Consider the following 22299-nt stretch of genomic DNA (forward strand, 5'->3'; position numbering starts at 1 on the left):
TATAAGCATTACCATTTTATTTTAGTGTGAGCAGTAATACTTGGCGGCGTGCAGCCACAGCTTGTCATGTAATGGTTTTAATCTTATTTTTTAAGAACAGAGGGAGCAATGTTTTTCTTACTGACTGGAGCCAAATCTGCACTCTTGTCTGCATCTCTTCATATCTCTCTGGGTTTTGTTTGCACAATATTGTAGTGGATGTCGCAAACATATGGGCCTTAAATTTATTTAATAGTTGCAAGAAAATGAGTTTAAGGTTCTTATAGTATTAAGGTAGACATTTCCAAATTCATTTTTAATGGAACATTTGTTCTCCAAAGATTATTACGCGCCATTAAGTCCTCTGCTGCCTGGTGTGTTCTCGTGCCCAGGGATGTTATTGCCAAGGGATATAAACGTGTTTATGGGCCCAATTTATTGAACGGAAAGATTAAATATACTAAACTTGAAAATGTCAGTAGAAGCATGAGTGCTTTGTCATAAATCCTGAGTGAGAACATTTGGACATAAATGTCGTGCTGCCGCATAAAACCGGTGCAAATCAAATTGCAAGCAGCTGAAAACTTCTCTCACCAGTACAGCAGTTGTAAACACTGGGATTTGTCAGCATTAAATAGGTACATAGGAACAGGTAGTGTATGGGTTTTTCCTTTTCTGGGCTGACTAGATGTGCCACATGGGGGTCATAAGCCGGCAAATTATGTTTTAATGCTTGTGTGTGTTTGATGTGCATGGGAGTGGGTGTGGACAAAGCTCCCACCCAGCCATAACTCATTGTCTCACTGCAGGGCGGCACAGGCAGGGAGACCTGATGCTTCTGACTTGATGTGTGTGTGTGCATTGAAAAATGGGCAGCATTATCTCTCTCTCCCTCTCTCTCTCTGTGTGTGTATATATCAACCTAGCAAAAAATAATTGCTGAATATGAGAGTAAAGAAGCTCTGCAAGATTTATATAGTGAGATAGCAACTTAAATAGTCTCTCTGTATATACCTATATATATATATATATATATATATATATATATATATATATATATATCCCAGTGCATAAGTTGTTATCTATGTATATCTATATATGTATATATAATTGGCTGTACCACACATGCTCATCCATCTTTGCATTGCTGTCATTACCTTGGTACACAAGCCTTGCAGAGCTTTCTCTACCCTTGTATTCATGGATTTTTACTTGAGTGATAAAATCAAACAGTGCTGCATAAATCAGACATTTTGCTGCTTTTATGCAAAAAGCAGTTGGGTTTGCTGCTTTAAAGGACCTGACTCTAAACCTGAGTTGTCTTTTGGGCTTCTTACCCACCCAGGTATGTGATACCAGAAGACACAAGGGCTTGGCTGCCAGTGTGGTCTGGGCTGCCTGTGCTTCTGCACAGCCAGCCTGGACGCAGAGTCATGGAGGGAGAGGAATTTGGGATTTGCCTGGAAGCACACAGCTCAGTCCCTTGAACTGAGGGCCACTGGGTCTTCATCTGAATAATGGGAAGCATTAACGAAACCAATTCCTGCTGCTCTGTTGTGATGCAATGTGCACCAGTATCTAATGATCTGAGTCACATCAGTAACCCCAGAATAAATCCCAATAGCAGGTTCACAGCCTTTTCTCCATAGTTAGAACCAAGCCCTGTGGTTGGCTTGGGCTTTTTTGGGTGGGCTGCAACCCCCATGTTGGGCTGGTGGGCCAAGCTTTTCTGGTAGGAGAAGCCCCAGCTCTCACAACTCCATGTGAGATGGTACAAGCATGTGTCTGTAAACAGCTGGGCAGGAAGGTGTGGTGGTTGTGGTGGGAGGAGGGTGGGGAAGTACCAACTGTGGTTTGCACTTTTGTGTTCCTGATTTAGAGCAGGTTTAGCACCATCTGTGGATGCTCCAAGAACTGTGGGCTCATGGCTGTGTTATCTAGTTTGGAAGTGAAAACTAAAGTCTATATATAGCAGGTTTGATAAGCTTTCCTAAAGTGAGAAGAGGTTTGGACAAAAATACCTTTCAAAAGCTTTACAGTTTTTTATATACCTCTTTTTATATAAGCATATGTACATATATATGTAAAATACCTATGTTATATATAGAGATATACAGAAGCATGTGTAATATATACACAGATGTATACAAATAATATATATCAGGCTGAATAGATACTTTAGAGATGTGTGTATATATTGTATTGCGCTTGTATGGTCAGGTTTTGGTAGCAGGGGGCTACAGGAGTTGGTCCTGCCAGAAGCTTCACCCATGTCCAAGGGAGCCAAGGCCAGCCAGCTCTAGAATGGACCCACCACTGTCCAAGGCTGAGCACATCAGGGATAGTGGGAGTGCCTCTGGGACAACAAATTTAAAAAGCAGGGTGAAAAAAAAGTTGGTAACTTCAGCCAGCAGACAGAGATTGAGAGCATGTGAGAGCAACAGCTCTGCAGATACCAGGATCAGTGAAAAAGGAGGGGGAGAGAGGAGGCCATACTGGAGCAGGTTTGCTGGCAGGACCTGTGGAAGGGATCTCTGCTGGAGCAAGGGAGGAGTGTGAGGATCCATCCCCCGGAGGAGAAAGGAGCAGCAGAGACAATGTGTGATGGACAGACCACAGGTCCCACTCTCTGTCCCCCTGCACTGCTGAGGGAAGGAAGAAGAGAATTCAGGAGCAAAGTTAAACCTGGGAAAAAGGGAGAGGTGGGTCTGAAGTGATTTAGTTTTTATTTCCCATTACCCTATTCTGCTTTGATTAGCAAAAAGTCAGACTGATTTCCCCAAGCTGAGTCTGGTTTGTCAGTGACAGTCACTGGTGAGGGATCACTCCCTGTATCTCACCCCAGGAGCCTTTTGTTATATCTTGTTACATTTTCTGTCCCCTGCCCAGCTGAGGAGGGCAGGTGTAGAACAGCTTTGGTGGGTACCTGGTGTCCAGGCCTCATACATATATGTACACACATCTTTATAAAATCTATCTGTGTATTTATCTGTGTAATACAAAGATACAAAAATGTGTGTACCATAAATCCGTGTGTGTATATACACATGCACTTGTATAAAAAGGAATACCTATATAAGTATGTATAGTTTCTATAAATTTTTGGTTTTGTATGTATATATTTGGCTATATCAGAGCTGTGAACTGAAGGTGCAGTTGGGAGGTTTGAGCTAAACTGCATTAGAAAGTGTTAAATTTTAGGCCAGCTGGAAAAACCCCAGCTCTATTATTCTTACATTCCCCAGCTATTCTTCTGCAAGCAGCTATTTTTTGCTGTTGTGCCTGCAGAGGGAGAGAAGTGCTCCCTATAGCCATGGGGGCACACTGGCTTGGGAGGAAACCCAAGGTGTGGTTATCTCTCTGAAAAAAGTGAGTTTCTCTTTGCAGCTCACAGATGCTGACCCTTCATGTTGCTGTTTGATACAAGGTGTTGCTCATCTTGATAAAACAGAGTTAATTAGTTCTTTTGGAGGAGATATGGCTTTATCTGAATCTTTAACTCTTGACCCGAAGTAGACTCAAGGATAAATGTGCTGTTTGCATTGCTCCCTGACCTACACGGAGAAAACCCTCACTGTCTTGAGCCAGAATGTCTCAAGTGCATTTCTGGGGAAAAGTGCGTTTTTGCTCTCTGGTTTCCTACCAGATCTTCCATTCACTCAATGCTCAGCTGGCATAGCGTCTCCCACCCCATCACTGAGTCATCCCACCTGTCTGCACTGGAAATGGCTCTGGAAGCAATCCTAGCTGCTGTATGTGCTTGTTATGGAAGTACTCATCTTTATAAAGGTGCTTTGGTGACTCACCTCTTAATCCAGCTCTGTCTCAAGGCAGTGGCTGCAGTGCAGGCATGTGGGGGAGCACAGGTCTTCTGCCCTGTTCCTGCAGCTGTGTGGTGGCTGAGTACCCAAGGTCTTCCTGTGCTGAAGAGTGCAGGAGATTTTACAATTAAGTTACTGATTTTAGAGTGTGCTAAGTTAACTGATGGGTCTGTCACCCTTTTACTTGCATAGCAGCTGTTGAGTGTGTTATGGGTGCTGCTTCCCTGCAGCCTGAACTCATAAAAGAAGTTAAAACAACAATAATAATAATTACAACAAAATGTCAAAGACCTACCCAAGAAAAGCAAAGTGTGGCCATTTGGGGATGAGAGAATCTTTGCTAGATGTGATGTCTGCTGACCCCCCTGCCTCACCTGTAGCTTCTGTGCCCCGCAGGCATCGACATCCTCAAGCTGGTGGCAGCTCAGGTGGGGAGCCAGTGGAAGGACATCTACCAGTTCCTGTGCAACGCCAGCGAGCGGGAGGTGGCGGCTTTCTCCAACGGCTACGCGGCCGACCACGAGCGCGCCTACGCCGCCCTGCAGCACTGGACCATCCGCGGACCAGAGGCCAGCCTGGCCCAGCTCATCAGCGCGCTCCGCCAGCACCGCCGCAACGACGTGGTGGAGAAGATCCGCGGCCTCATGGAGGACACCACGCCGGTAACGCCGGGCTGGGCTTTGGTGCAGCTCACACCTTGTGAGATGTGGTTGCATGGGACATGGCTGTGGCCTTGAGCTTAGCGTGCGGCCAAGTAGCTCCCTCTCTTCATGGAGCTCCTTGGGGGCTCGTGTTGAAGCTGAGCATTGGTTTTGAGCAAGGCTTTGCCAGCGTTTGCTCAAATGCCAGTCAAAGTTTTGATGGGCTCTGGAGTCTCGTGTGCTTTGCATATGTCTTTGAAGATCACCGGGAGGATCTGGTACCTGAGCCTTCGTGCCAGGGACATGGAGGAAAAATCATCCCCCTTTAAACTTGCTCTCCAATGCTGTGGATTTGTGAAAAGGGCCAGGTCACCTTGAGCACTAAGTGTTGCTTCCTTCAAGATGGTGATTGGTGGCATGGGGGAGGCCATGTGTGCAATCCTCCAGAGTTGTTGCTCTTCTTTGGCAGCGCTGGCCTTAAACTGTCCCGTATTTTGGGAGAATAAATTGCTGCAGAAAATCCTGCAATAGGTTCTCAGCTGGATGTAAGTCATCAGGAGGTGCTTCAGTGACCTTGGCAGATTTGTTTTGGCCACTGCTGCCTTACTTGTTTCGGTTTTTTGGCTCTGATAACTCGGTGATCTGCTAGAAGCATTTGTAAAGGTGATGAGTGGGGCTTTTTCTGAACATAGAAGCAAATGGGACAACATGCAGATGGAGATGGGGGTGGTTGAGGCATGGCTCTTCTTTCCCCTAAACTAGCTGATGAAACGTTTCCCATTGCCTTGGCAGACCAGACCCAAAGGGGAACAAGTGAGTGCTTGTAGACTTCTCTGGGCTTTTGGCAAGGTGGACCTTTCACTCACAATAGAGCTTCTGAAGCAGAGCATTTGTCAGGACAGAGATTCCCAAATTCTGCTTTGACCATCACAAACTTCCCCTTACATGAGGGACAGTGATCCCTTCACTGTGTCACATAAATTATTTTGTTTAGTGTATGAAACACCTTGTTCCCTTGTGACCATTGTATGAAATCAGAAGTTGGGATGTGTTGGCAGAAGCTTGGGCTTGTGTTTTGGAGAGACCCTGAGTCAAGTATGTGCTGAACATCCTGCCCAGATCTTGGATAGGCTGGCTTTGCCAGCTGCCTCATCTCTCCTGCTCCTGCTCAGTTGCTGTTTTTTTCCTTTCAGCTCCTGGTAACTAAGCAGCATGTGGCCTTCTCTTTGGTGGAAGAAATAAAATTAAAAAACCCAAGACAAAGCTATGTTTAGGAAGAGAGTCAGAAAATTGCCATTTTGCACATATGAATTAAAGTTTGCAGCATGTGTAGTGTCCAGAAGGATATGCTGTTCTCTTGCTCTCCTGGAGCAGGTATTAGTAACCTGTGTCCTTGTACTTACTGTTTTGACTTTGAATACTGTGACAAAGCTCTGGGCAAGGACATTAGATAAAACACGAGGCTTGTTCTTCAGCACGACACGTAATTAACAGACTTGGCCTCTGCAGTGCTGAACGCCCCTGGCTCTTCTGGCCAAGACCATCAGGTTGTGCTTATCAAACAGTACAGAATGCAGGTGCTGGCTCCAGGAGCAGGGTTTATGGGGTGACCTGTCAGGAGCGAGGACTCCCAATGATGGAGTAACCACAAGCTGTGCCCGTAACTCTGAAAATACAGCAAGCAGGTATTCCAGAGAATGAGCAAAGCCAGATCTCAAGGATAACTATATGCAAGTCTCCTGGACTTCCCAAACAGCTCTTTGTTTTTTAAAACAGTTTGTTGTCTTTTCAAGTGTTCAGCACACCTGGACCCTGGGGTGGTTTCCCATCAGTTTCACTTGTTTTTCTAGAAATGGGTAAAATTGGGTTGTTGATCTTTTGAGCAGGTGCTGGTGAGAGTCCACATGAGAAGTCTGGCTTATTTGAGCAAAGGAGTTGGTTTTGAACAAATTCACCCAAGCTGTCACATTCTCTTTCCCTGTTCATCTGATTGGGCTTTTTCAGATGAGCATGATCAACCTTAGGAGTTGGCCACTGTCCTGGCCTGGAGATCCTGGAGCTGTGTGTGGGATGTTACAGCCTGGCAGCACCCTGGGGCACAGATCCAGCACAGCAGCACATTTTGTTTCTGTGAGGTGCTACCTGCTGGAACCTGTCTGCCTCCTCTCCCTGAGCTGGCTCCTGTGCTGTCGATGTGGGTGGTGAAACAATGGCCCTGCTGGGAATGCGGAAGGCAGTTTGTGCACGGGAGACCAAATCCCTGGAGAATTGTGCTGGTGGCTCATCATCATCACAGCAGTCCAGGAAGCCAAGAGCTCGGTGCCAGGAGCAAGCATGGAGGTTGATCTTTGGGTTTTTTTAATCTGCTGGTTGGAAAGCCTTTAATTAGAGCTAATTGAGGTTTGACTCTGGGTGATTTGTCTATCCAAACACAGATAAATCAAGGCAGTTTCTCTCTGCACCAGAGTGGTTTGATCCAGAGGAATGGGTCACCCTGTTGGTGGCAAGAGTAGTGGCTGTGCTCTCCAGCCCTGCAGAAGGTGTCTTGCAAAAAAAAACCCCAAAACAGCAAAAAAGAATAAAAAAAATTATTGGTGCTGCAGGGGGACTGAGGACTCTCATAAGCAATGCAAATGCATGCATCCTCACTGTGGCTAAATTGCCCAGAGAGGTTGTAGATGTCCTATCCCGGTGAAGTGTTCAAGGCCAGATTGGACAGGGCTTGGAGCAGCCTGGGCTAGAGGAAGGTGTCCCTGCCCCTGGCAGGGTATTGGAATAAGGTGAGCTTTAAGGTCCCTTCCAACCCAAACCATTTTGTGAGTCCAAGTGACAGCCACAATGCCCTTAGGGTGCCCTGAGCCAGCAGCAAGTCCCCAGTGCGTGCTGGTGTGTCCTGCATGAGAGCAGGAGGGATGGATGCATGGATGGCTGTGTTGTCTGGATGCCTTTGGCTCTGCCCAGCATCTCTGGGTGCCAAATGGAGTTTCCCCATCTCTCTGCATGATCCCTGTGTCATAAGAAAGCACTGACACCCCCAAGTCATGGGTAAAAATTGTTATTGAATGCTGTAGTTCTCAGATGGCAAATCCATACCCTAAAAAGATTTCATCTCACCCACTATTGCATCCTTCTCTTAAATCCTTTATCTGGTGTCTGCCTTCAACTTGTAAAACCTATGGAGGCAAAGCTGCTCTCTCCTCTAGCGCCCTGTTCCCTCAGCAGCCTTTTGTGCTCTGAAATCCAAATATTTACAACCCCTGATAGGAATAGGGGAATTAAGGGGAGTCTCTGGAGTGTTACGGCATGAGGCAGGAATATTTTTCTTCAGGTAAGGAACAGCTCTGCTGTAGACTTGCTTGCTTTTTTTGCTGTGAGGGATTATGCTGGTTTTGCATGGCACTGGATGAATTTAGGTTAAACCGAGATTAGCCCTCTGAATCATTTTGCTCAGGGTTTTTTGCAGCTGAGCCAGAAAATACAGTGAGTGCAGAAGCTGTGGGAAGGTTTTTAGGGGTGCATTTAATGCATGGAGCTCCTGTTAAAGCCTGGCCCTGGCCATGAATGTTTGTTGGACTCAAGGTTTGAAAAATCTGTCCCCTTGCAGGCAGGTTTGCCAGACAGTGGCAAGCCTAGGCACTGCTTAGCAAGCACAGACACATCCCAAATTAGTGGTGCTGACAACAAAAATAGGGGAAAGAGCAGGAAGCGGAGAAGGGAGAGGTTTTTCCCTGCCATCCCAGCAAACTGCAATTCTCCAGTTTTGGGGTTAAAATCAGAAAAACTGATTTTTACCAATACCCACTGGGTAATGAGATTTTTTTTTTTTTTGTGGTGCATAACAGCATTTTGCAGCTACCAAGGGGCTCTGTGCTCACCTGGGCTGGCCTGGGGTGGAGCTGGCACAGCCTGGCCATATTGGCTCCCCAGAGCATCCTGCTGTGAGCAGTGCTTTAAGCTCTTATCGTTTTATTTATGGCTCTGCTGGCCTCGGCTGAAGTATTTCAGGGGCTGGATGGAAGGGAAACAAACAGCCTTGCTCAGGGCGTTCAGCAGCGCAGCCTCAGCAAAGCTGAAAAACAAACCTAAACCACGAATAAGGGAGATGTGGAAGGTGGAGAGGGGGAAGGCTACAGCCCCAAGCCCAGCAAGGTTTAGTTTTGTGGCTAATTTCATGCTGCATTTAATCCCGTGAGTCAGCAGATGTGTCAAGGCTGGGGCTGGTGCAAGGTTAAGCTGTGGGGTTTTGGGGTATTTCAGAGGAGAAGAGGATGTGAAAGCAACCCCATGCCCAGGCACGTGGCTGTGGCAGTGCCTTGTGGCTCTGTTTCTTGCCCTTTCACAGGTCAAAACCCTGAAGGGCCTGGAGCAGCATTCCTCAAACTCAGCCCCTGACAGCTCCCACCCATCCCTTTCACTTCCTCTTTTGGTAATGGACTGGGCTGAGCCCAGTAATTAGGAATTTGGTTTGTGCTGCGTTCAAGTGCCAGCAGTTGGAGTGAGGGTAAAGCTGGTGGATGGATTTCCCAGCCAGAGGGGCCTGTGGTCTGGGAAGTACCCAGGCAGCCAGAAAAAGAACAAAATTGCCTTTTGGACTTGCATCAGGTTTTATTTGAGGCACAAAGCTGTAAGGTGAAGTGGCCAGAGCCCTGGGGAAGGTGTAGGGTTGGCTGGGTTTTGCTGGAGTGGGCATCACTCCAGGTTTGCTCTAAGCTATGACTTGACTTTCAGCAAACTGAATAATAAACAGCAATAAACAAAATGTAATAATTCATAAAGTAATGCAAAGAGAAACAGCATAAACATAAAAATATAAACTTTATATATGCAGTGACATTGAGGTTTCCCTGCTGTGGTGGCCACATCTCCTGGGGCCTCTGTGTTTGCAGTGTAATGGGTTTAGGAGCATAAGAGGAAACTAGAAGATGATTTCTTCTACTAGCCAAACTCAGTATCGACTAACTCAGCCTGTAATTGGGTATGAACCTCTTCATCAGGGCTTTTATCACCTCTTCATTGTGGTTTGAGTTGAAAAAGTGAGTGGACAAATCCATCAGAAAGGAGAAGCCACCAGAAGCTCTCCTGGAGACATCATCCGCTTGAGAAGCACTTGGCCCACAGACAGCCAGGGCAGGGCTGATGGGCAAGAGCTGTTTCCTCCGTGGGTGGCTGCAGTTTTGGTTGTGGCATTTAAACCCTCCCCAGACCCAGCATTGCCCATCCCAAGTTATGTGAGGCTTGGTTTGAGCAGCTCTTCCCCAGGGCTGCCTTGCGTTGAGGGAAGACACTCCACCAGAGATGGGTTGAGCGTTCTCCTGAAACCACACAGGTGAAGAGAAGGGCACAGAGACGACATTTGGGCTTTCCCACCCCAGCATCCTCATGCTCTTCCCACCCTGCAGAGGACATGCCTCCTGCTCTGCAGCACCACACACCATCACTGCCCTTCTCAGACACCTCGGTGAGACCTCATGGCCCTGCCAGTAGTGGTTAACCTGTCAGGGTCTGCCCCCAGGGTGTATCCCCAAACACCCTGTGCACTATGAAGCTGCTGATTCAGAGGGATGCTCCCTATCCTGTGTGTCCACAGCAAGAGCATTCCACAGCAGCACCAGTCTGTGCCTGCAGCATCACCCTGCTCCACGTGCCGGGGTTTTTCCTGCCGCATTCCGTACGGAGGCATAACAGACCTGGGAATAAGGGCTGGTGTCAGTCGGGTGTCATCTTCTGGCAGGGAATCTGGGAAGTGGCTGCCTCGGTGCTAAATTTATTCCCCCCACATCCCAGAGGGTGCACAGCCATCCTCAGCAGCAGCCAGCCTGCCACCCGCTTTTGTTCCCGCCTGGTTGCGGCAGGAGGAATTGCTGGGAAGCATCGCCTGAGGGAAGGGTGTTTTTTAGTGCCTGCTGCTGCTCCTTCCTAATATTAGCACAGCAGCTGCAGTTTCTGTTTGTCTGAGCTAAGCTTTTATTGCAGTACTGTGAAACAGGCAGCAAATGGGACCAACCCATTCAAACAGAGCTGATGAGAGCAGCTGTGAAAGAAAACCAAAGCCAAGCTTATGTCTTCTCATGCCCCTATCCCCTTCTGTCCCCTTTTCTTTTAGGAAGGGCCTTCAAACACCCTGAGCTGCTTAGAGCACCCTCCCTGATGCATTGGGATCCAAGAGGATGCTGGTGCTCAAACTGCAGTCCAAAGGGCTACAAGTACACAGGAGCTTTTAGGATTTTTTAAAATTAATATTTTTTGGCATTGAAAAGCTCTTGGTGCAGTGCTCAAAAAAAAAACCCTAAGAAAAATACCTGGCAGAGCACCTCTGATGGGTTGTAGGAGGCTGCTGATGTAAGAAAGCCACTGCAGTGCCTTTGGTTTCCATGCTGGACTGTGCATCTAAGTGTCCCACGTGTCTTCCTTTGCAGGTGCAGATGCAGCCCCAGTGGCAAGCGCAGGAGCCCAGCACCGAGGACGTAAAGGTGAGAAATCCCATGGCTCTGGAAAGGCAGAAGGGTTGCAAGAGGGTTTTTTGTGGTTTTTTTTTCCCCAGCCAGAGCTTGGTTTCACTCAATCACTGCAGTTCACAAAAATAGGAATGGCCAAGATGGTTTCAATGCAGTGAGTCACAGGCTATGAATAGTGTGATTTTACACCTATTCCACAGGCTTCACCTTGCAGCAACCTTTCGCATTCCCTAATCTTTCAAAGCCTTCATTCTCAGTTGCTTTCTTCCAGTGGTTTAAACATTAACACACATCCAAGCATCCTGTTTGCTTTGCCTCAAGCTTGCAACTGTTCAGCTATTTGGAAAGCTTTGGGCTCCCAGGACGGCTACAGTCAAATAACCTTGGGTGATGTTGTCTTTCCTAGCGTGTTTTAGCAGCTGTTTAATTAAACTCCAGATGAGTTGGTTCTGGGAAGACAGCACTGGGGCAGCTGTCTGCTCCCTGCCCTCCCGTGGCCAATTGTTGCTCAGTCATCAGTCTCCTTTTTGGGAATTGGTAGGTGGGTTTGTGGTAGGATATTAGGTAGATGAGCTGCACAAGGAAAAACTAACCCCTAAAGCCTGTGTTATTTTTACAGGGGATATCACAGTATATTACAATTTGGAAAGAAGCCAACTGCTGTCCTGGTCCTTCCCTTGATATTCCCCCTTAATGGCCATTGCTGATTCTCCATGATGAGCTGTACTGGAAAGGGAGTTTCAGAGGAGAAGGCAGATTCTTTTAATTAAAAATTAAAGCTGACTTTTATTTTTAACATGGCTATTGCGTAATGCGCTGAGCTAGAACAAATCCTCCCCTGTTTATTTTCAATGAGGGGAGGAAAAAAACCCCTTTTATTCTACCAGGAACAGGCTTCAATGTTAATTTAATGTGAACTAATGGGCGTCCCAGCAGACATGTGATTTGTGGGTGGCAAATTCCTCGACACGGATGAGGAATGTTCAGGCACATCCATGCTGGAGCGGAGGTGGCTCAGCAGCACCCTTTCCCACAGCCTTTAATCCCAATTTTGCATTTTACCCCTGGGTTGTAGGCAAAAGCCTGTTATCAGGAATAGCCTGATGTTCTCTCTGTAGGAGAAAACAGGGTTGTGAAATGCTGTTGGGAGAGGGAATTGCATGGGGACAGGGTTTGCAATTCTTTTCCCTGGCAGGTCAAGCAGGGACGCAAGGTTGGGGAAAAATGTTAAACATTGGATGGCCCTTAAAATAACCAGTTTAGAGGGTTAGACCTGCAGAAGTGCCCAAGCTGCCAGCCAAGGATGTGGGGATGCTGGCCTGGGATCTCATCCCTGCAGGGACTGGGAACTAGAAATGCTCTGCTTCAGATTTGCACCCTGAAGGGGTGTTGAGAGGCAGAGGAGGGTAGATAATGTTGGCTGCTCTCTTGGAGGTAGGAAGGAGTTTTTAGAAGAAACATGCAGATTACAGTCAAATTAGGAAGCAGGTTCACACCAGCATCCAAATTCATAGAATCATAGAATTGTTAATGTTGGAAATAACATTTGACATCATCGAGTGCAGTCCTTAACCCAACACTGCCAAGTCCACCACTAAGCCGTGTCTCCAACTGCCACTCCCACACTTTTTTTAATGCCTCCAGAACTTTACTGGACAGCCTATTACAATTCCTGACCATTCTTTTGGTGAATAAATTTTTCCTAATACACAACCTAAACCTCCTCTGGCGCAACTTGAGGCCATTTCATCTTGTCCTGTCACTTGTCACCTGTCACTTGTCAAATGGTGCTGCTTCCTAGTGCAGTGCTTCCCAGCAGTGCTTGCTGCTCCTGATGTCTTTGGAGCTGTAGAGCTGAACGTTTGCCCTTGGCTCACATCAGGACAGGAGAAAGCAAGGCAGTTGGGTGACACTGTGGTCAGTGCCAGCTCCTGCCTGTCCTTTCTTGCTCTGAACATGGAGTCTTGTGGGATGGACTTTTCCATCAGGCTTTAGTGGGATGCTCACGGGATCAAGGGTGAGATGGGGCAAACAAATAATTAATTTGATGTGGACCTGGTCAGTGCCATGTGCTGCACTGAAGATTCCCTGAAGGGTCTCAGCCCTCGCCCTGCTGCCTTGGCACTGGTTGGAGCTGTGGAGTCAGGCTGTGCTTTGCTTCTGGCAAGCAACAGGTGTGGAGCAGGTTTTGGGCATCATCACCTCTTGCCCCCAAGAGTTGTTCTTTAGGTTTTAATAAACTGAGTCTGAGAAGGGAAACCCGACTAAAATGCTGTGCTGAGGTTGCATGTGCTATCTAGGTTGCTCCTACCAGGTGTCCCAAGGGTGTGGGTCATGTTACCGCTCCTGCCTGATGTGCCGAATGCCAGTGCTGGTGTCCACTCTGGATCATCTCCTGTGCCTGTTGTGGGCCAGCAGAACAGGTCACCCTTTGCTGGGGGTGGGCTGGAATGTTTTGAAAGCCAGGCTGCAGGTGGGTTTGGGTGTACACACTGGCGTAGCGTGCCCCCAGTTAATTTTCCCTCTCTTTCCTCCCCACAAAGCTGGAAGGTGACAAGCTGGCGCTGCCGGTGAGCCCCAGCCCGGTGAGCCCCGCACCCACGCCCAGCCCCAAGCCTCCCGAGGCAGCCGTGCTCACCGTGGAGCCCTCTCCTTCGGAGAAGAAATGCTTCTTTGTCGACGAAGCCGAGCCTCTCCTGCGCTGCGACTCCACTTCCAGCGGCTCCTCCGCGCTCAGCCGGACAGGCTCTTTTATTACCAAAGGTACCAACCTGGGCAGAGGGGGAAGACAGAAGGGACACCATGGCATGTTCCATGTGGTCAGCAGATGTGATAGAGCTGCCCAACACACAATATCATTAAAGTAAATAACTGGGGAAACTGGCTCTCCAGGATATGCTTATCACATCCTCATTCCTGTTTTGCTAATATCCTGTTAGCAAAAATCATACAGATTTGAGACAGAGGCTTTTAAAAGCCTTTAAAGACTTTTAACTCTTTGAAGTTCTGCCAGGGAAGTTGTAGCATCCTTGGGTGTTTGGGGGGTGTTTCTGTTGACTTTTGGCTCTTATGTTGGCCTGTGCATTTCTGCGTGAGATGAAACCAGAGAATGTAATTTCCAGACTGGATTTTGTTTTGGGTTTTTTTAAATTTTTTTCACTCTTGGTCCTCTTTGCTGCAGACATAAAGTACCATTAGGCATCTGCCCTTATTTTAGGGGCTTTAATTTACTGCATTTAACTTGGTGCATTTAATCATCTTTTAACTTCTGGTGAAGGTGAAACACTGAGCTCAGTCAATCTACCAAATTTATACTTGGGTGTGAAAATAAAGCTTACCCAATGAAAACAACTTGAAAGAGCAGAATTCAGCTTTTTTGGCTCCTCTCCTGCCCTCACTTTTCTGAATTGGCCATTCAGCATTTGGAAATGCTGTGTTTGCTCTTGCAGGATCCTGGCCGAGGTGCCTCGGCAGCACTTCACCATCTCCTCCCCATCACTTGTCACCCTCCATCTTTTCCCTCAGTTCTGCTTGTGGTGTGTCCCTCTCCAGAGGTGGCACCAGGGGATGGACTGAGGAGAACGAGCCCTGGTTAGCAGAGGTTTCTGGAGGAGTTTCTTGACCAATCCCCTTTCCTCCTACAGAAAAGAAGGACACCGTCCTGCGCCAGGTGCGCTTGGACCCGTGCGACTTGCAGCCCATCTTTGACGACATGCTGCACATCCTCAACCCCGAGGAGCTCCATGTGATCGAGGAGATCCCGCAGGCTGAAGACAAGCTGGACAGGCTATTTGAGATCGCTGGAGTCAAGAGCCAGGAAGCCAGCCAGACCCTCCTGGACTCTGTCTATAGCCACCTTCCCGATTTACTGTAGGCACTGGGTCACCGCACGCTCTCCGAATATCTGCTAGACCTAGCTTGGCACTCGTTAAGATGACCAACAATACGCAGGCGGGATTTGTTGTAGAATATACGGCCAGTATTTTCGTTGAGGTGTCCTTGGTTTTTGGAGGGGGTGCAGCTTGCCAGCACTGCACCCCTCCGCCGTAACTCTATCGCTCAGTCCAAGTCTTTGCACCCTCTGCCCCTTCCCCGAGCCTCTCTCCTCCTTGTTCTCATTCCAATCAGATCAGCAGATGCACTTTAAAAAAAAAGAAAACAAACAAAAAAAGTCCAAAACTGCAGTTAATGAAGTAAAAGACCACGAATCTGGTGTAATCTAACACATCAAATTGGGGATTGCTCTGTAACCCCCTTCCTCTGTCAAAGCTGTCGCTCGGAGTGACCGTCTCCCACCACCTCCCTTCGCCTCGGGGCAGTAAATGGCAAAAACACTCAAAAATCCCACCCCAGTTGTTGCTGGTTACTGTCTCTTAACGCAGCTAAGCTTCCCACCCGAGCTGACTTTTTTTTTTAATGTACTCCTGTTTTGGCTCATATCATTGCTGAGATTTTACTAGCACGGTTATTTATTGTATGGTTTTCACCTGGACAACGCATCGCGCTCCTAATACGCTACAGCAGAAGCGCTTAAACCACAAGAAAAAGGGTCAAGCTCCACCAACCTTCGAGGCAGTGGAAAGGTCCTTTGCCTCCAGTCGAATGTAAGGAGTTATTCTGCCTTGCCACATGTGGGAATGGTGGGGCTCTGAAGGGAGCCGGTGCTGGACGTGGGGAGGTGAAGGCCACCGGTGGTCCCGCTCTCCTCGTGCTGTAAGACTTAAACCGAGCTATGCTTTTACACTCGTGTCTCTTGTTTTTTATACAGACATGGCTGATAAGTTCTCCAAAGACCTTATGTGGTCTCTGTAGTCTCTTCAAATCACACTTCACTTTTTATTAAAAGAGGTCGGGGGTGGGGGTTGTGGGGGACAAAAAGCTGCATCGTAAGAAGTCTGTCTGATTATATTTGCAATTATTATGCTCCCGTAACGAACAGTCTGTACTATGCTCAATTTGAAGAAATAATGGTATGAGGGTGGCATGAGCTGCCCCGTGGGAAGGGGTGGGAGTGGGGGAAGAGGGGAATGAATTGAAAAATTGCCTTCTGGTGTACTAATTTATTAATAAATACTAGGTGTTTGTTACTTGAACAGTTCTGCGTTAACCTCCTTAACAGCTGCCTCTGCTCGGGGACACCTGGGTTGGGGCGGGGGCTCACTTGTGATGCCCACGGTGATGAGGGGGATTTTGGAGTTTGGGGGTCATAAGGAGGTAGCTTTGAGGCCAAAACTTGATTTCTTTTTGTTGTCAGCACTGCCCTGATTCCCTGTGGTTGCTGCTGGAACTCCCTGCAGGTCCTCGCCCTGTTTGGGCTGGGGGACCTGTGCTAATCCCCATAGCAGTGACAGATCAGATGGCTGATGGGGCTTCCAGGGCTGGGGTTTGCAAGCTCTCAAAGGCTTTGTGGGCATTTTGGGGAGGCTGAAGTATTAACTTTCCAGGAAGCAGCTGCTGTGCTGACTCACTCCTGAGCAAAGGTCTTGCAGTCACAGCGTTTCTGTCGCTGTTACATTACCCATGTCCTTAAAGTCTACACTTCCAAATAACTCATCCCTTGTTATTCTGTCTACAAATTGAATCCTTAATGGGACAAATGCTTCTGGTTTATAAGACTGTCATTTTGTTTACTTGGCTCCAGGATGATTTCTGTTACTGAGGGTGCTGTGTTTTCCTTCTGGCTGGCACTGGAAATTGCAGGACTATAGATAGGTACACACAATTAAAACTTTTCAGCACAGGCACAGATGAAATATAGTGTCAAATAGCAAGAGCCTTTATTGGGAGCTCTGGGATGAAGTTTTCCCTCGGTGGCAATGAAACATTTAGCTCTTGGTGCCTGCAGTTCTGAGGTGTAACCCAGTATCAGCCTATTGGCAAGAGGTGTTGGGATCTGTGGTGGTTGATCCTCCTGGCCAAGAGTTGGTAAGGGGAGGCAAAGTATGCAACTCTGGCCTCAATCAATGGTTTTAAATTATCTTTAGCAGGTTCTTGGAGCAAGTCCAGCTGGGAAGTTAAAAATTGTCCTTTTCTGGTGGTCCAGGTTCTCCCAGGGAAATGCATGGGTTGTAAGCACTACAGCCATCATGCCACCCTCCCAGGGAACCACCAACCCCACCCTGCAGCTGCACTTCCTGTCCTGGCAGCCACTCGCATTTTCTGACGGGCTTTGAAGGTAAAGCAAAAAGAAAAACAGTCCTGGGAAGAGGATTTAGCCAGATGAAGAGACACCACAAAGCAGGAATGTTGTGGAGGTGCCTTGGCCTGGAGCTGCTGAGGAGGCACAAGGAAGCTGGTCCCTGAATTATTTTTTTTCATTTAATTCATCTTGATGCCAGGTCGTGGAACAGGCCAAGGCTTGGGCAATCCTTGGCTCTGTCTGTGCTGTGCACACATCCAGCACGGTTCCTTTCTTTGACTACACCTGGATATTGACCTTTTCCCTGGCTCTGTCATTTCAGATTTCCAACTTTTTGTTGTAGGCATGTGTGTATAATATTTATTTATTATATATTTATCTATACAGTATATATTTAGATATGCTACATAAATATTTTAATATATTGTGCTATTTCTATATTTACATATTTTCCTATATTATTACTATGTATTTTTATAGGTGTATAGTATATAAATATATTCTGTCTCCGGGGGTGTGTAGGGGAAAATATCTGAGAGCAGCTGAGCCCCACGTACAGGCAGGATATTTCCTGGCAGAGTGGGTGGTGTGAGGAGCCACAAGCCCTGTGCCCCCACCCTTCCTCTGAGCCATCTCTCTTAAGCCTTAAGAAAATAAACCAGGCAGGTGGGATCAATGGGTTCATGACCTGGAGGCATAACTCCCCGGGAGCAGAGATTGTCCTTGTTCTCGTCTTTGTTTTGCTGGAGCCGTGGTGGGAAATGCACAAAGTGTGATGTGCAGCTCAAATGGGTGAGGTCTTTGGCTAAAAAGGTAATGGCGTGAATATCAAGGTGTTTATAAATATATGTAATATGCATAAAAGTGCATTTTATACAAAATCTGCATTGAAAATGTACTTGAGGGTGCACTGTAGGTGAGAGGTGGGGTTTTCCCCTTGCCTGGCCTTGCTCAATCTTGGTGTTTGAGGGGTGGGATTTGGGTGCTGGGGTGGCAGTCCTGGGTGGTAGAGCCTGTGAAATTGGCACAAGGAAGCATGATGAGGGCACAGCCTCCTCTGCCTGCTGTCTTACTTCAGAGCAGGGACCGAAATTTCTGGTGTGGGTTGCACAAAGCATTTGCTGCCCCAGCCCTGCTTGCTGAGGCTGGTGTTATAAATGCAAAGGCAAATTTAGGTTAAATAAAAGAACAGTTTATTATAAAACAATTTTTATAATAAAAATAAACAACGAGGAAAAACCACAATAAAATAAAGAGCGCAGCGCTGGGTGGACAGGGATCTATACCCAAAGGTATAGGTGTTCCCAAATCCACGCTCAAGGGTTCTCTGGCCTGGGTTTTTATAGGGATTTTGTGTCCTGAGGCCAAATTCCAGGCAGGCACCATTCACCAAGGGTCCTTGATTGTTGTATGAATTGATTTCCTGGCGTTGGAGAATAGAGTCAAATGGACGTCCGGACAGAGTCTCCTCATATGTAAAGAAGTTCTGGGTGTTTCTTGATTTCATTGTGGTTCAGGCCATCTGGATGGGATGGTTGGATCCGGGTTGGAACTGATGGATATCTCGGCTGGACTTTTCCCTTTGTCAGCCTGATTGCTTCCCCAACAGTGGCCTGCAAGGCGGGGTGTTCAGGTCCGGCGATGAGTATCTCGTCCGAGCTCGTTCCTTTGTCAGCCTGATGGCCCGTGTCCTGCTCATTCTTTTCGGTTGATGGGCGCCGGCTAGGATCGTTATCTCTCGAGTGGGAATTAGCGACTAGATCTGGGGAAGGACTTGTTGGCCACACTGTATTTTATATTTTATATTATTATAGCTACAAATATATTTATTTAGACCTCTACGAATTTTTATTCATAAGTTCATTTATCACACTGGGATATGAGGTGTGGACATTGCATTTTCCCTTAGTGTGACAGTGTTTGCTGGGACAAAGCTCTCCAGAGATGCCTCCAGCATGGCCTGGCATCCTCAGGATGGGCTGCCTCTGCTGATCCAGGGTCTGATTCCTTCAGTGCAAATGAGCATTGGGATTGTATTTTTTAATTCTCTTTTCTTTCTTTTTTTTTTTTTTTTTTTTTTCCGTGTATTGCAGGTGCTCTCTGCAGAAGAACAAGACATCTTGTACACTTTTCTCCTACCTTAGCCAAATTGGAGTTTATCCTAATGGGGAATTAATTGCAGCCCTCTGGGTGTGGCTGCTTACACATCTCTGTTGGAAAAGCACCCCGGGGCCTTCTGAGAGGTCATTCACCCTTTGGTTCTGTGTGTATCAGTCAATTCTCTGAGGATTGCAGCAGTGTCTGTGTAGGAGGGATGGTCTGTGCAGCCTTTGTGTGAACAACTTGTGGGGAGATGGGAGATGCTGAGGGTGTCCTGCGGGCTCAGTGTGGGATGTGGGGTAGTGTGGGATGTGGGGGATATCTGGGGGGTTTGTGCCCATCACTGGGGCCACAGGGCCGAGCTGTGCAGTGTGTGGGAGGGAGGCAGGTTGGTACGGGCACAGCTCACCCCAAAATCCTCCCTTGGCATCACTTGGCCACAAGCTTTAGACCACAAAGGGTTTGCAGCTGTTTTTTCTCCTCTTGGACTTTGCTCCTGAGATTGCCTCGAGGGGGAAGTTTCCAGGGCAACTGGTAGGAAATGGGAAGATGGAGGAGAAATAAGAACTATAATTTGTGTACTCATTAAGTACCTGCCTGATGTCAACCCCTGAGGTGTTTATCACGCCTTTAGGATGTGCCTGCTACTTCTCTGTGTGAGCATCCATGAGCTTTATAGTTTCTTTTGGGATATTCTAATTTAATTTTCCTTACTTTCTGGGATGGAGGGAGCTGGGTGGATAATAGAGGACCTGCCTGTTGTGGAAGCTGTGGGTGTTTCTGGCAGCTCACAGTTGCTGCACCCTGCTCCAAGCCCTTGTAGCCAATGCACATTTGTGTCTCTGCTCCTGCTCCCCAGTTTCTGCTCCAGTCCCCTCAGGGGAACCCCTTGGCTGCTGCACCAGTTTCACCTGTCTGCTCTCTGCCCTCTATGGATGAAATTAACTTCACTTGGATTGAATTTGAAGGGAATAATCTATAAGCATTCTGGTCTCAAAGTACATTTCTAGACACAGGAGCTTTTGCCAGGGCCTGTCAGGCTCAGTGGGAAACTGGGACTCTGGCAGGATGTTAATCTGCCTGACTTTTTTCTGGCAGCTCTGATCTTTCCAGGCTAATACTTGGCAAGAATGATATTAACTAAACCATTGATCTTCCAAGGTCCTTCCATAGCTGATGAATGCTTTTTGTGGCTTCTTCTCTTACTGATAATTTATTTTAAGAATAACAAGCTGTCTTACTGCTCTCCCCGGTGAGCAGAGCTCCAGGTGCCTTTCTACTGAGGCTGGCAGTGCTATTGTCATTATGCAAGTGGGGAAATTTGAAGGACAGAGATCAAGCTACCCATAAGCAAATTGATCAGAAAAAATCAGGGTGAAATTCAGAGAAAAGTCTTTCCCCAACAGCTTCCATACCAGCCTGAGTCGAGGAGCGTATGGGTGAGATTTGGAGTGTAATGAGCTTTAGCAAAAGGGGAAGGATGGAGGCAATGTTCCCAAACCATGCTTTCTATTAATTAATTTGCCCTTCAAATGAGATTTTTTGAGCTGGGAATAAATCTATGTCCATGCTGGCTCCCTGGCTAGATCTTCTGCCTTCCTCTTGCCCTGTCTCAGCAAGTGCAGCTGGGAGGAAGATCCAGCTCCAGAGCTGAGACAACAGGCCTGTCCTCTATCTTTTGTCCCTGTCCCTCCCAGAGAAAACCACTCACTCCTGCCTTTTCCCCCAGCCTGTCCTGTCTCCTCAGCGCAGGGGTGCTCCTTCTCTCTGCCCTGTAGAAGGGACATGGCAGTGATGCCCATAACACTGGTGGAAGAAAGACAAAATTTGGGCATGGAGCAATTTGGCTTTGTAAAGCAAAACAACTCCACGGGGCCAGGGAACTCACACCTGAAAATTACAGCTGTCCACAAATGGTGAAAACCCAATTTTTTCCTACTTTTGTGGTTTTTCTCCTTTTCTTCCTTTCCTAAGGAGCTTCCCCTTCACCTGGCCATCATTTCTATGGCAGGAACAGGGATTGGCAATGATGGGAAGAGGATGCACTGATGCTCAGCCAACTTCCAGGACAAGTGACACCTCCAAATTGCTCTGTGGGAAGGGAGCACCCACCTGCCCTCTGCTCCCTGGATGAGCCCTGCAGGCAGGCTGGCAGCCTGTGAGTTGTCCTGAGCTGAAATCAGGCTTGGGAACCATCCAAAAATTCAACAGTCTGAACAGTAAAGGTGAATGAACCCACCCACATTAGTCATACCCTCTAAGGAGGTGCAAGAATGGGACATCAACCCTTTCCTCTACCCCTGCTGTTGCCTTCTTATAAAATTTCCTTTTTAAAAATGTCTTTTAACCTTGAAAATTGCTTTCCTCTTTTATTTCTTTTTTTTTTTTTTTCATCTCACCTCTGCTTTCTTCTGCTTGAATACTTGGGATTTTTTTTTTTTAATTAAATCTGTCTGTGGACAGATAATCCTGTTTTGCTCAAGTGTCAATATGGTCTTTTAGCTAAACTAAATATTTTCCCTGCCTGATATTTATCCTCCCCTGGCTGTCCCTTGGCTCCTTCTTGGAAGTATTTGAAGACTGTGATCCCATTCCCTAGCTTTTGTTTTCAATTTTTCTGGGCTCAGGTCAGGTTTTCTCAGGGTTTTCTGTCATGCCTGGGCATTTAAGATATTCCCATTTTGCTGCTGCTGCTGCTGTGGACCTCAGTCCTCCTTGGTTTACCCAAGCCACACCATGTGGCTGCATGGAGAGAGCCACATGCCATCAGCACACATCACTGATAAAAGCTGAAATAACATCCACCTCTGCCTTAACCTTGGATCTTGCAGAATCAGAAAAACAGAATGGTTTGGGTTGGAAAGGACATTAAAGCTCATCTTGTCCCAGCCCCCTGACATGGGCAGGGACACCTTCCATTATCCCAGGTTGCTCCAAGCCCCATCCAGCCTGGCCTGGAACACTTCCAGGGATGGGGCTGTCACAGCTTCCCTGGGCACCCTGTGCCAGGGCCCCACCACCCTCACAGTGAAGAACTTCTTAACAACTAATGTAAATTTCTTCTCTTTTAGTTTAAAACCATCCCCCTTTGTCCTATCACTATCTGCCCCGTAAAAAGTCACTCTCTTTATTATAAACCCCCTTTAAACACAAAAGGTCACAGT

The 22299-nt window shown here is 47.3% G+C and overlaps 1 protein-coding gene across 2 annotated transcripts in view; it reads left to right on the top strand.

Moving 5' to 3' along the window:
* Positions 1-15989, top strand: part of TNFRSF21 (TNF receptor superfamily member 21) — a 35122-nt gene extending 19133 nt beyond the window's left edge. For both annotated transcript variants that reach the window (XM_005521818.3, XM_014251475.2), the window contains exons 4-7: positions 4197-4462; positions 10858-10911; positions 13440-13659; positions 14541-15989. In XM_005521818.3, the coding sequence (XP_005521875.2) occupies positions 4197-4462; positions 10858-10911; positions 13440-13659; positions 14541-14770 (770 nt within the window). In that variant the 3' untranslated portion in view covers positions 14771-15989. The remainder of the gene's footprint in view (positions 1-4196; positions 4463-10857; positions 10912-13439; positions 13660-14540) is intronic.
* The last annotated feature ends 6310 nt before the right edge of the window (positions 15990-22299 follow it).

Source organism: Pseudopodoces humilis, chromosome 3 (genome assembly GCF_049639895.1).
Source record: "Pseudopodoces humilis isolate 2021_Gansu_Grassland_sample_001 chromosome 3, ASM4963989v1, whole genome shotgun sequence".
Lineage (NCBI taxonomy): Eukaryota > Metazoa > Chordata > Aves > Passeriformes > Paridae > Pseudopodoces > Pseudopodoces humilis.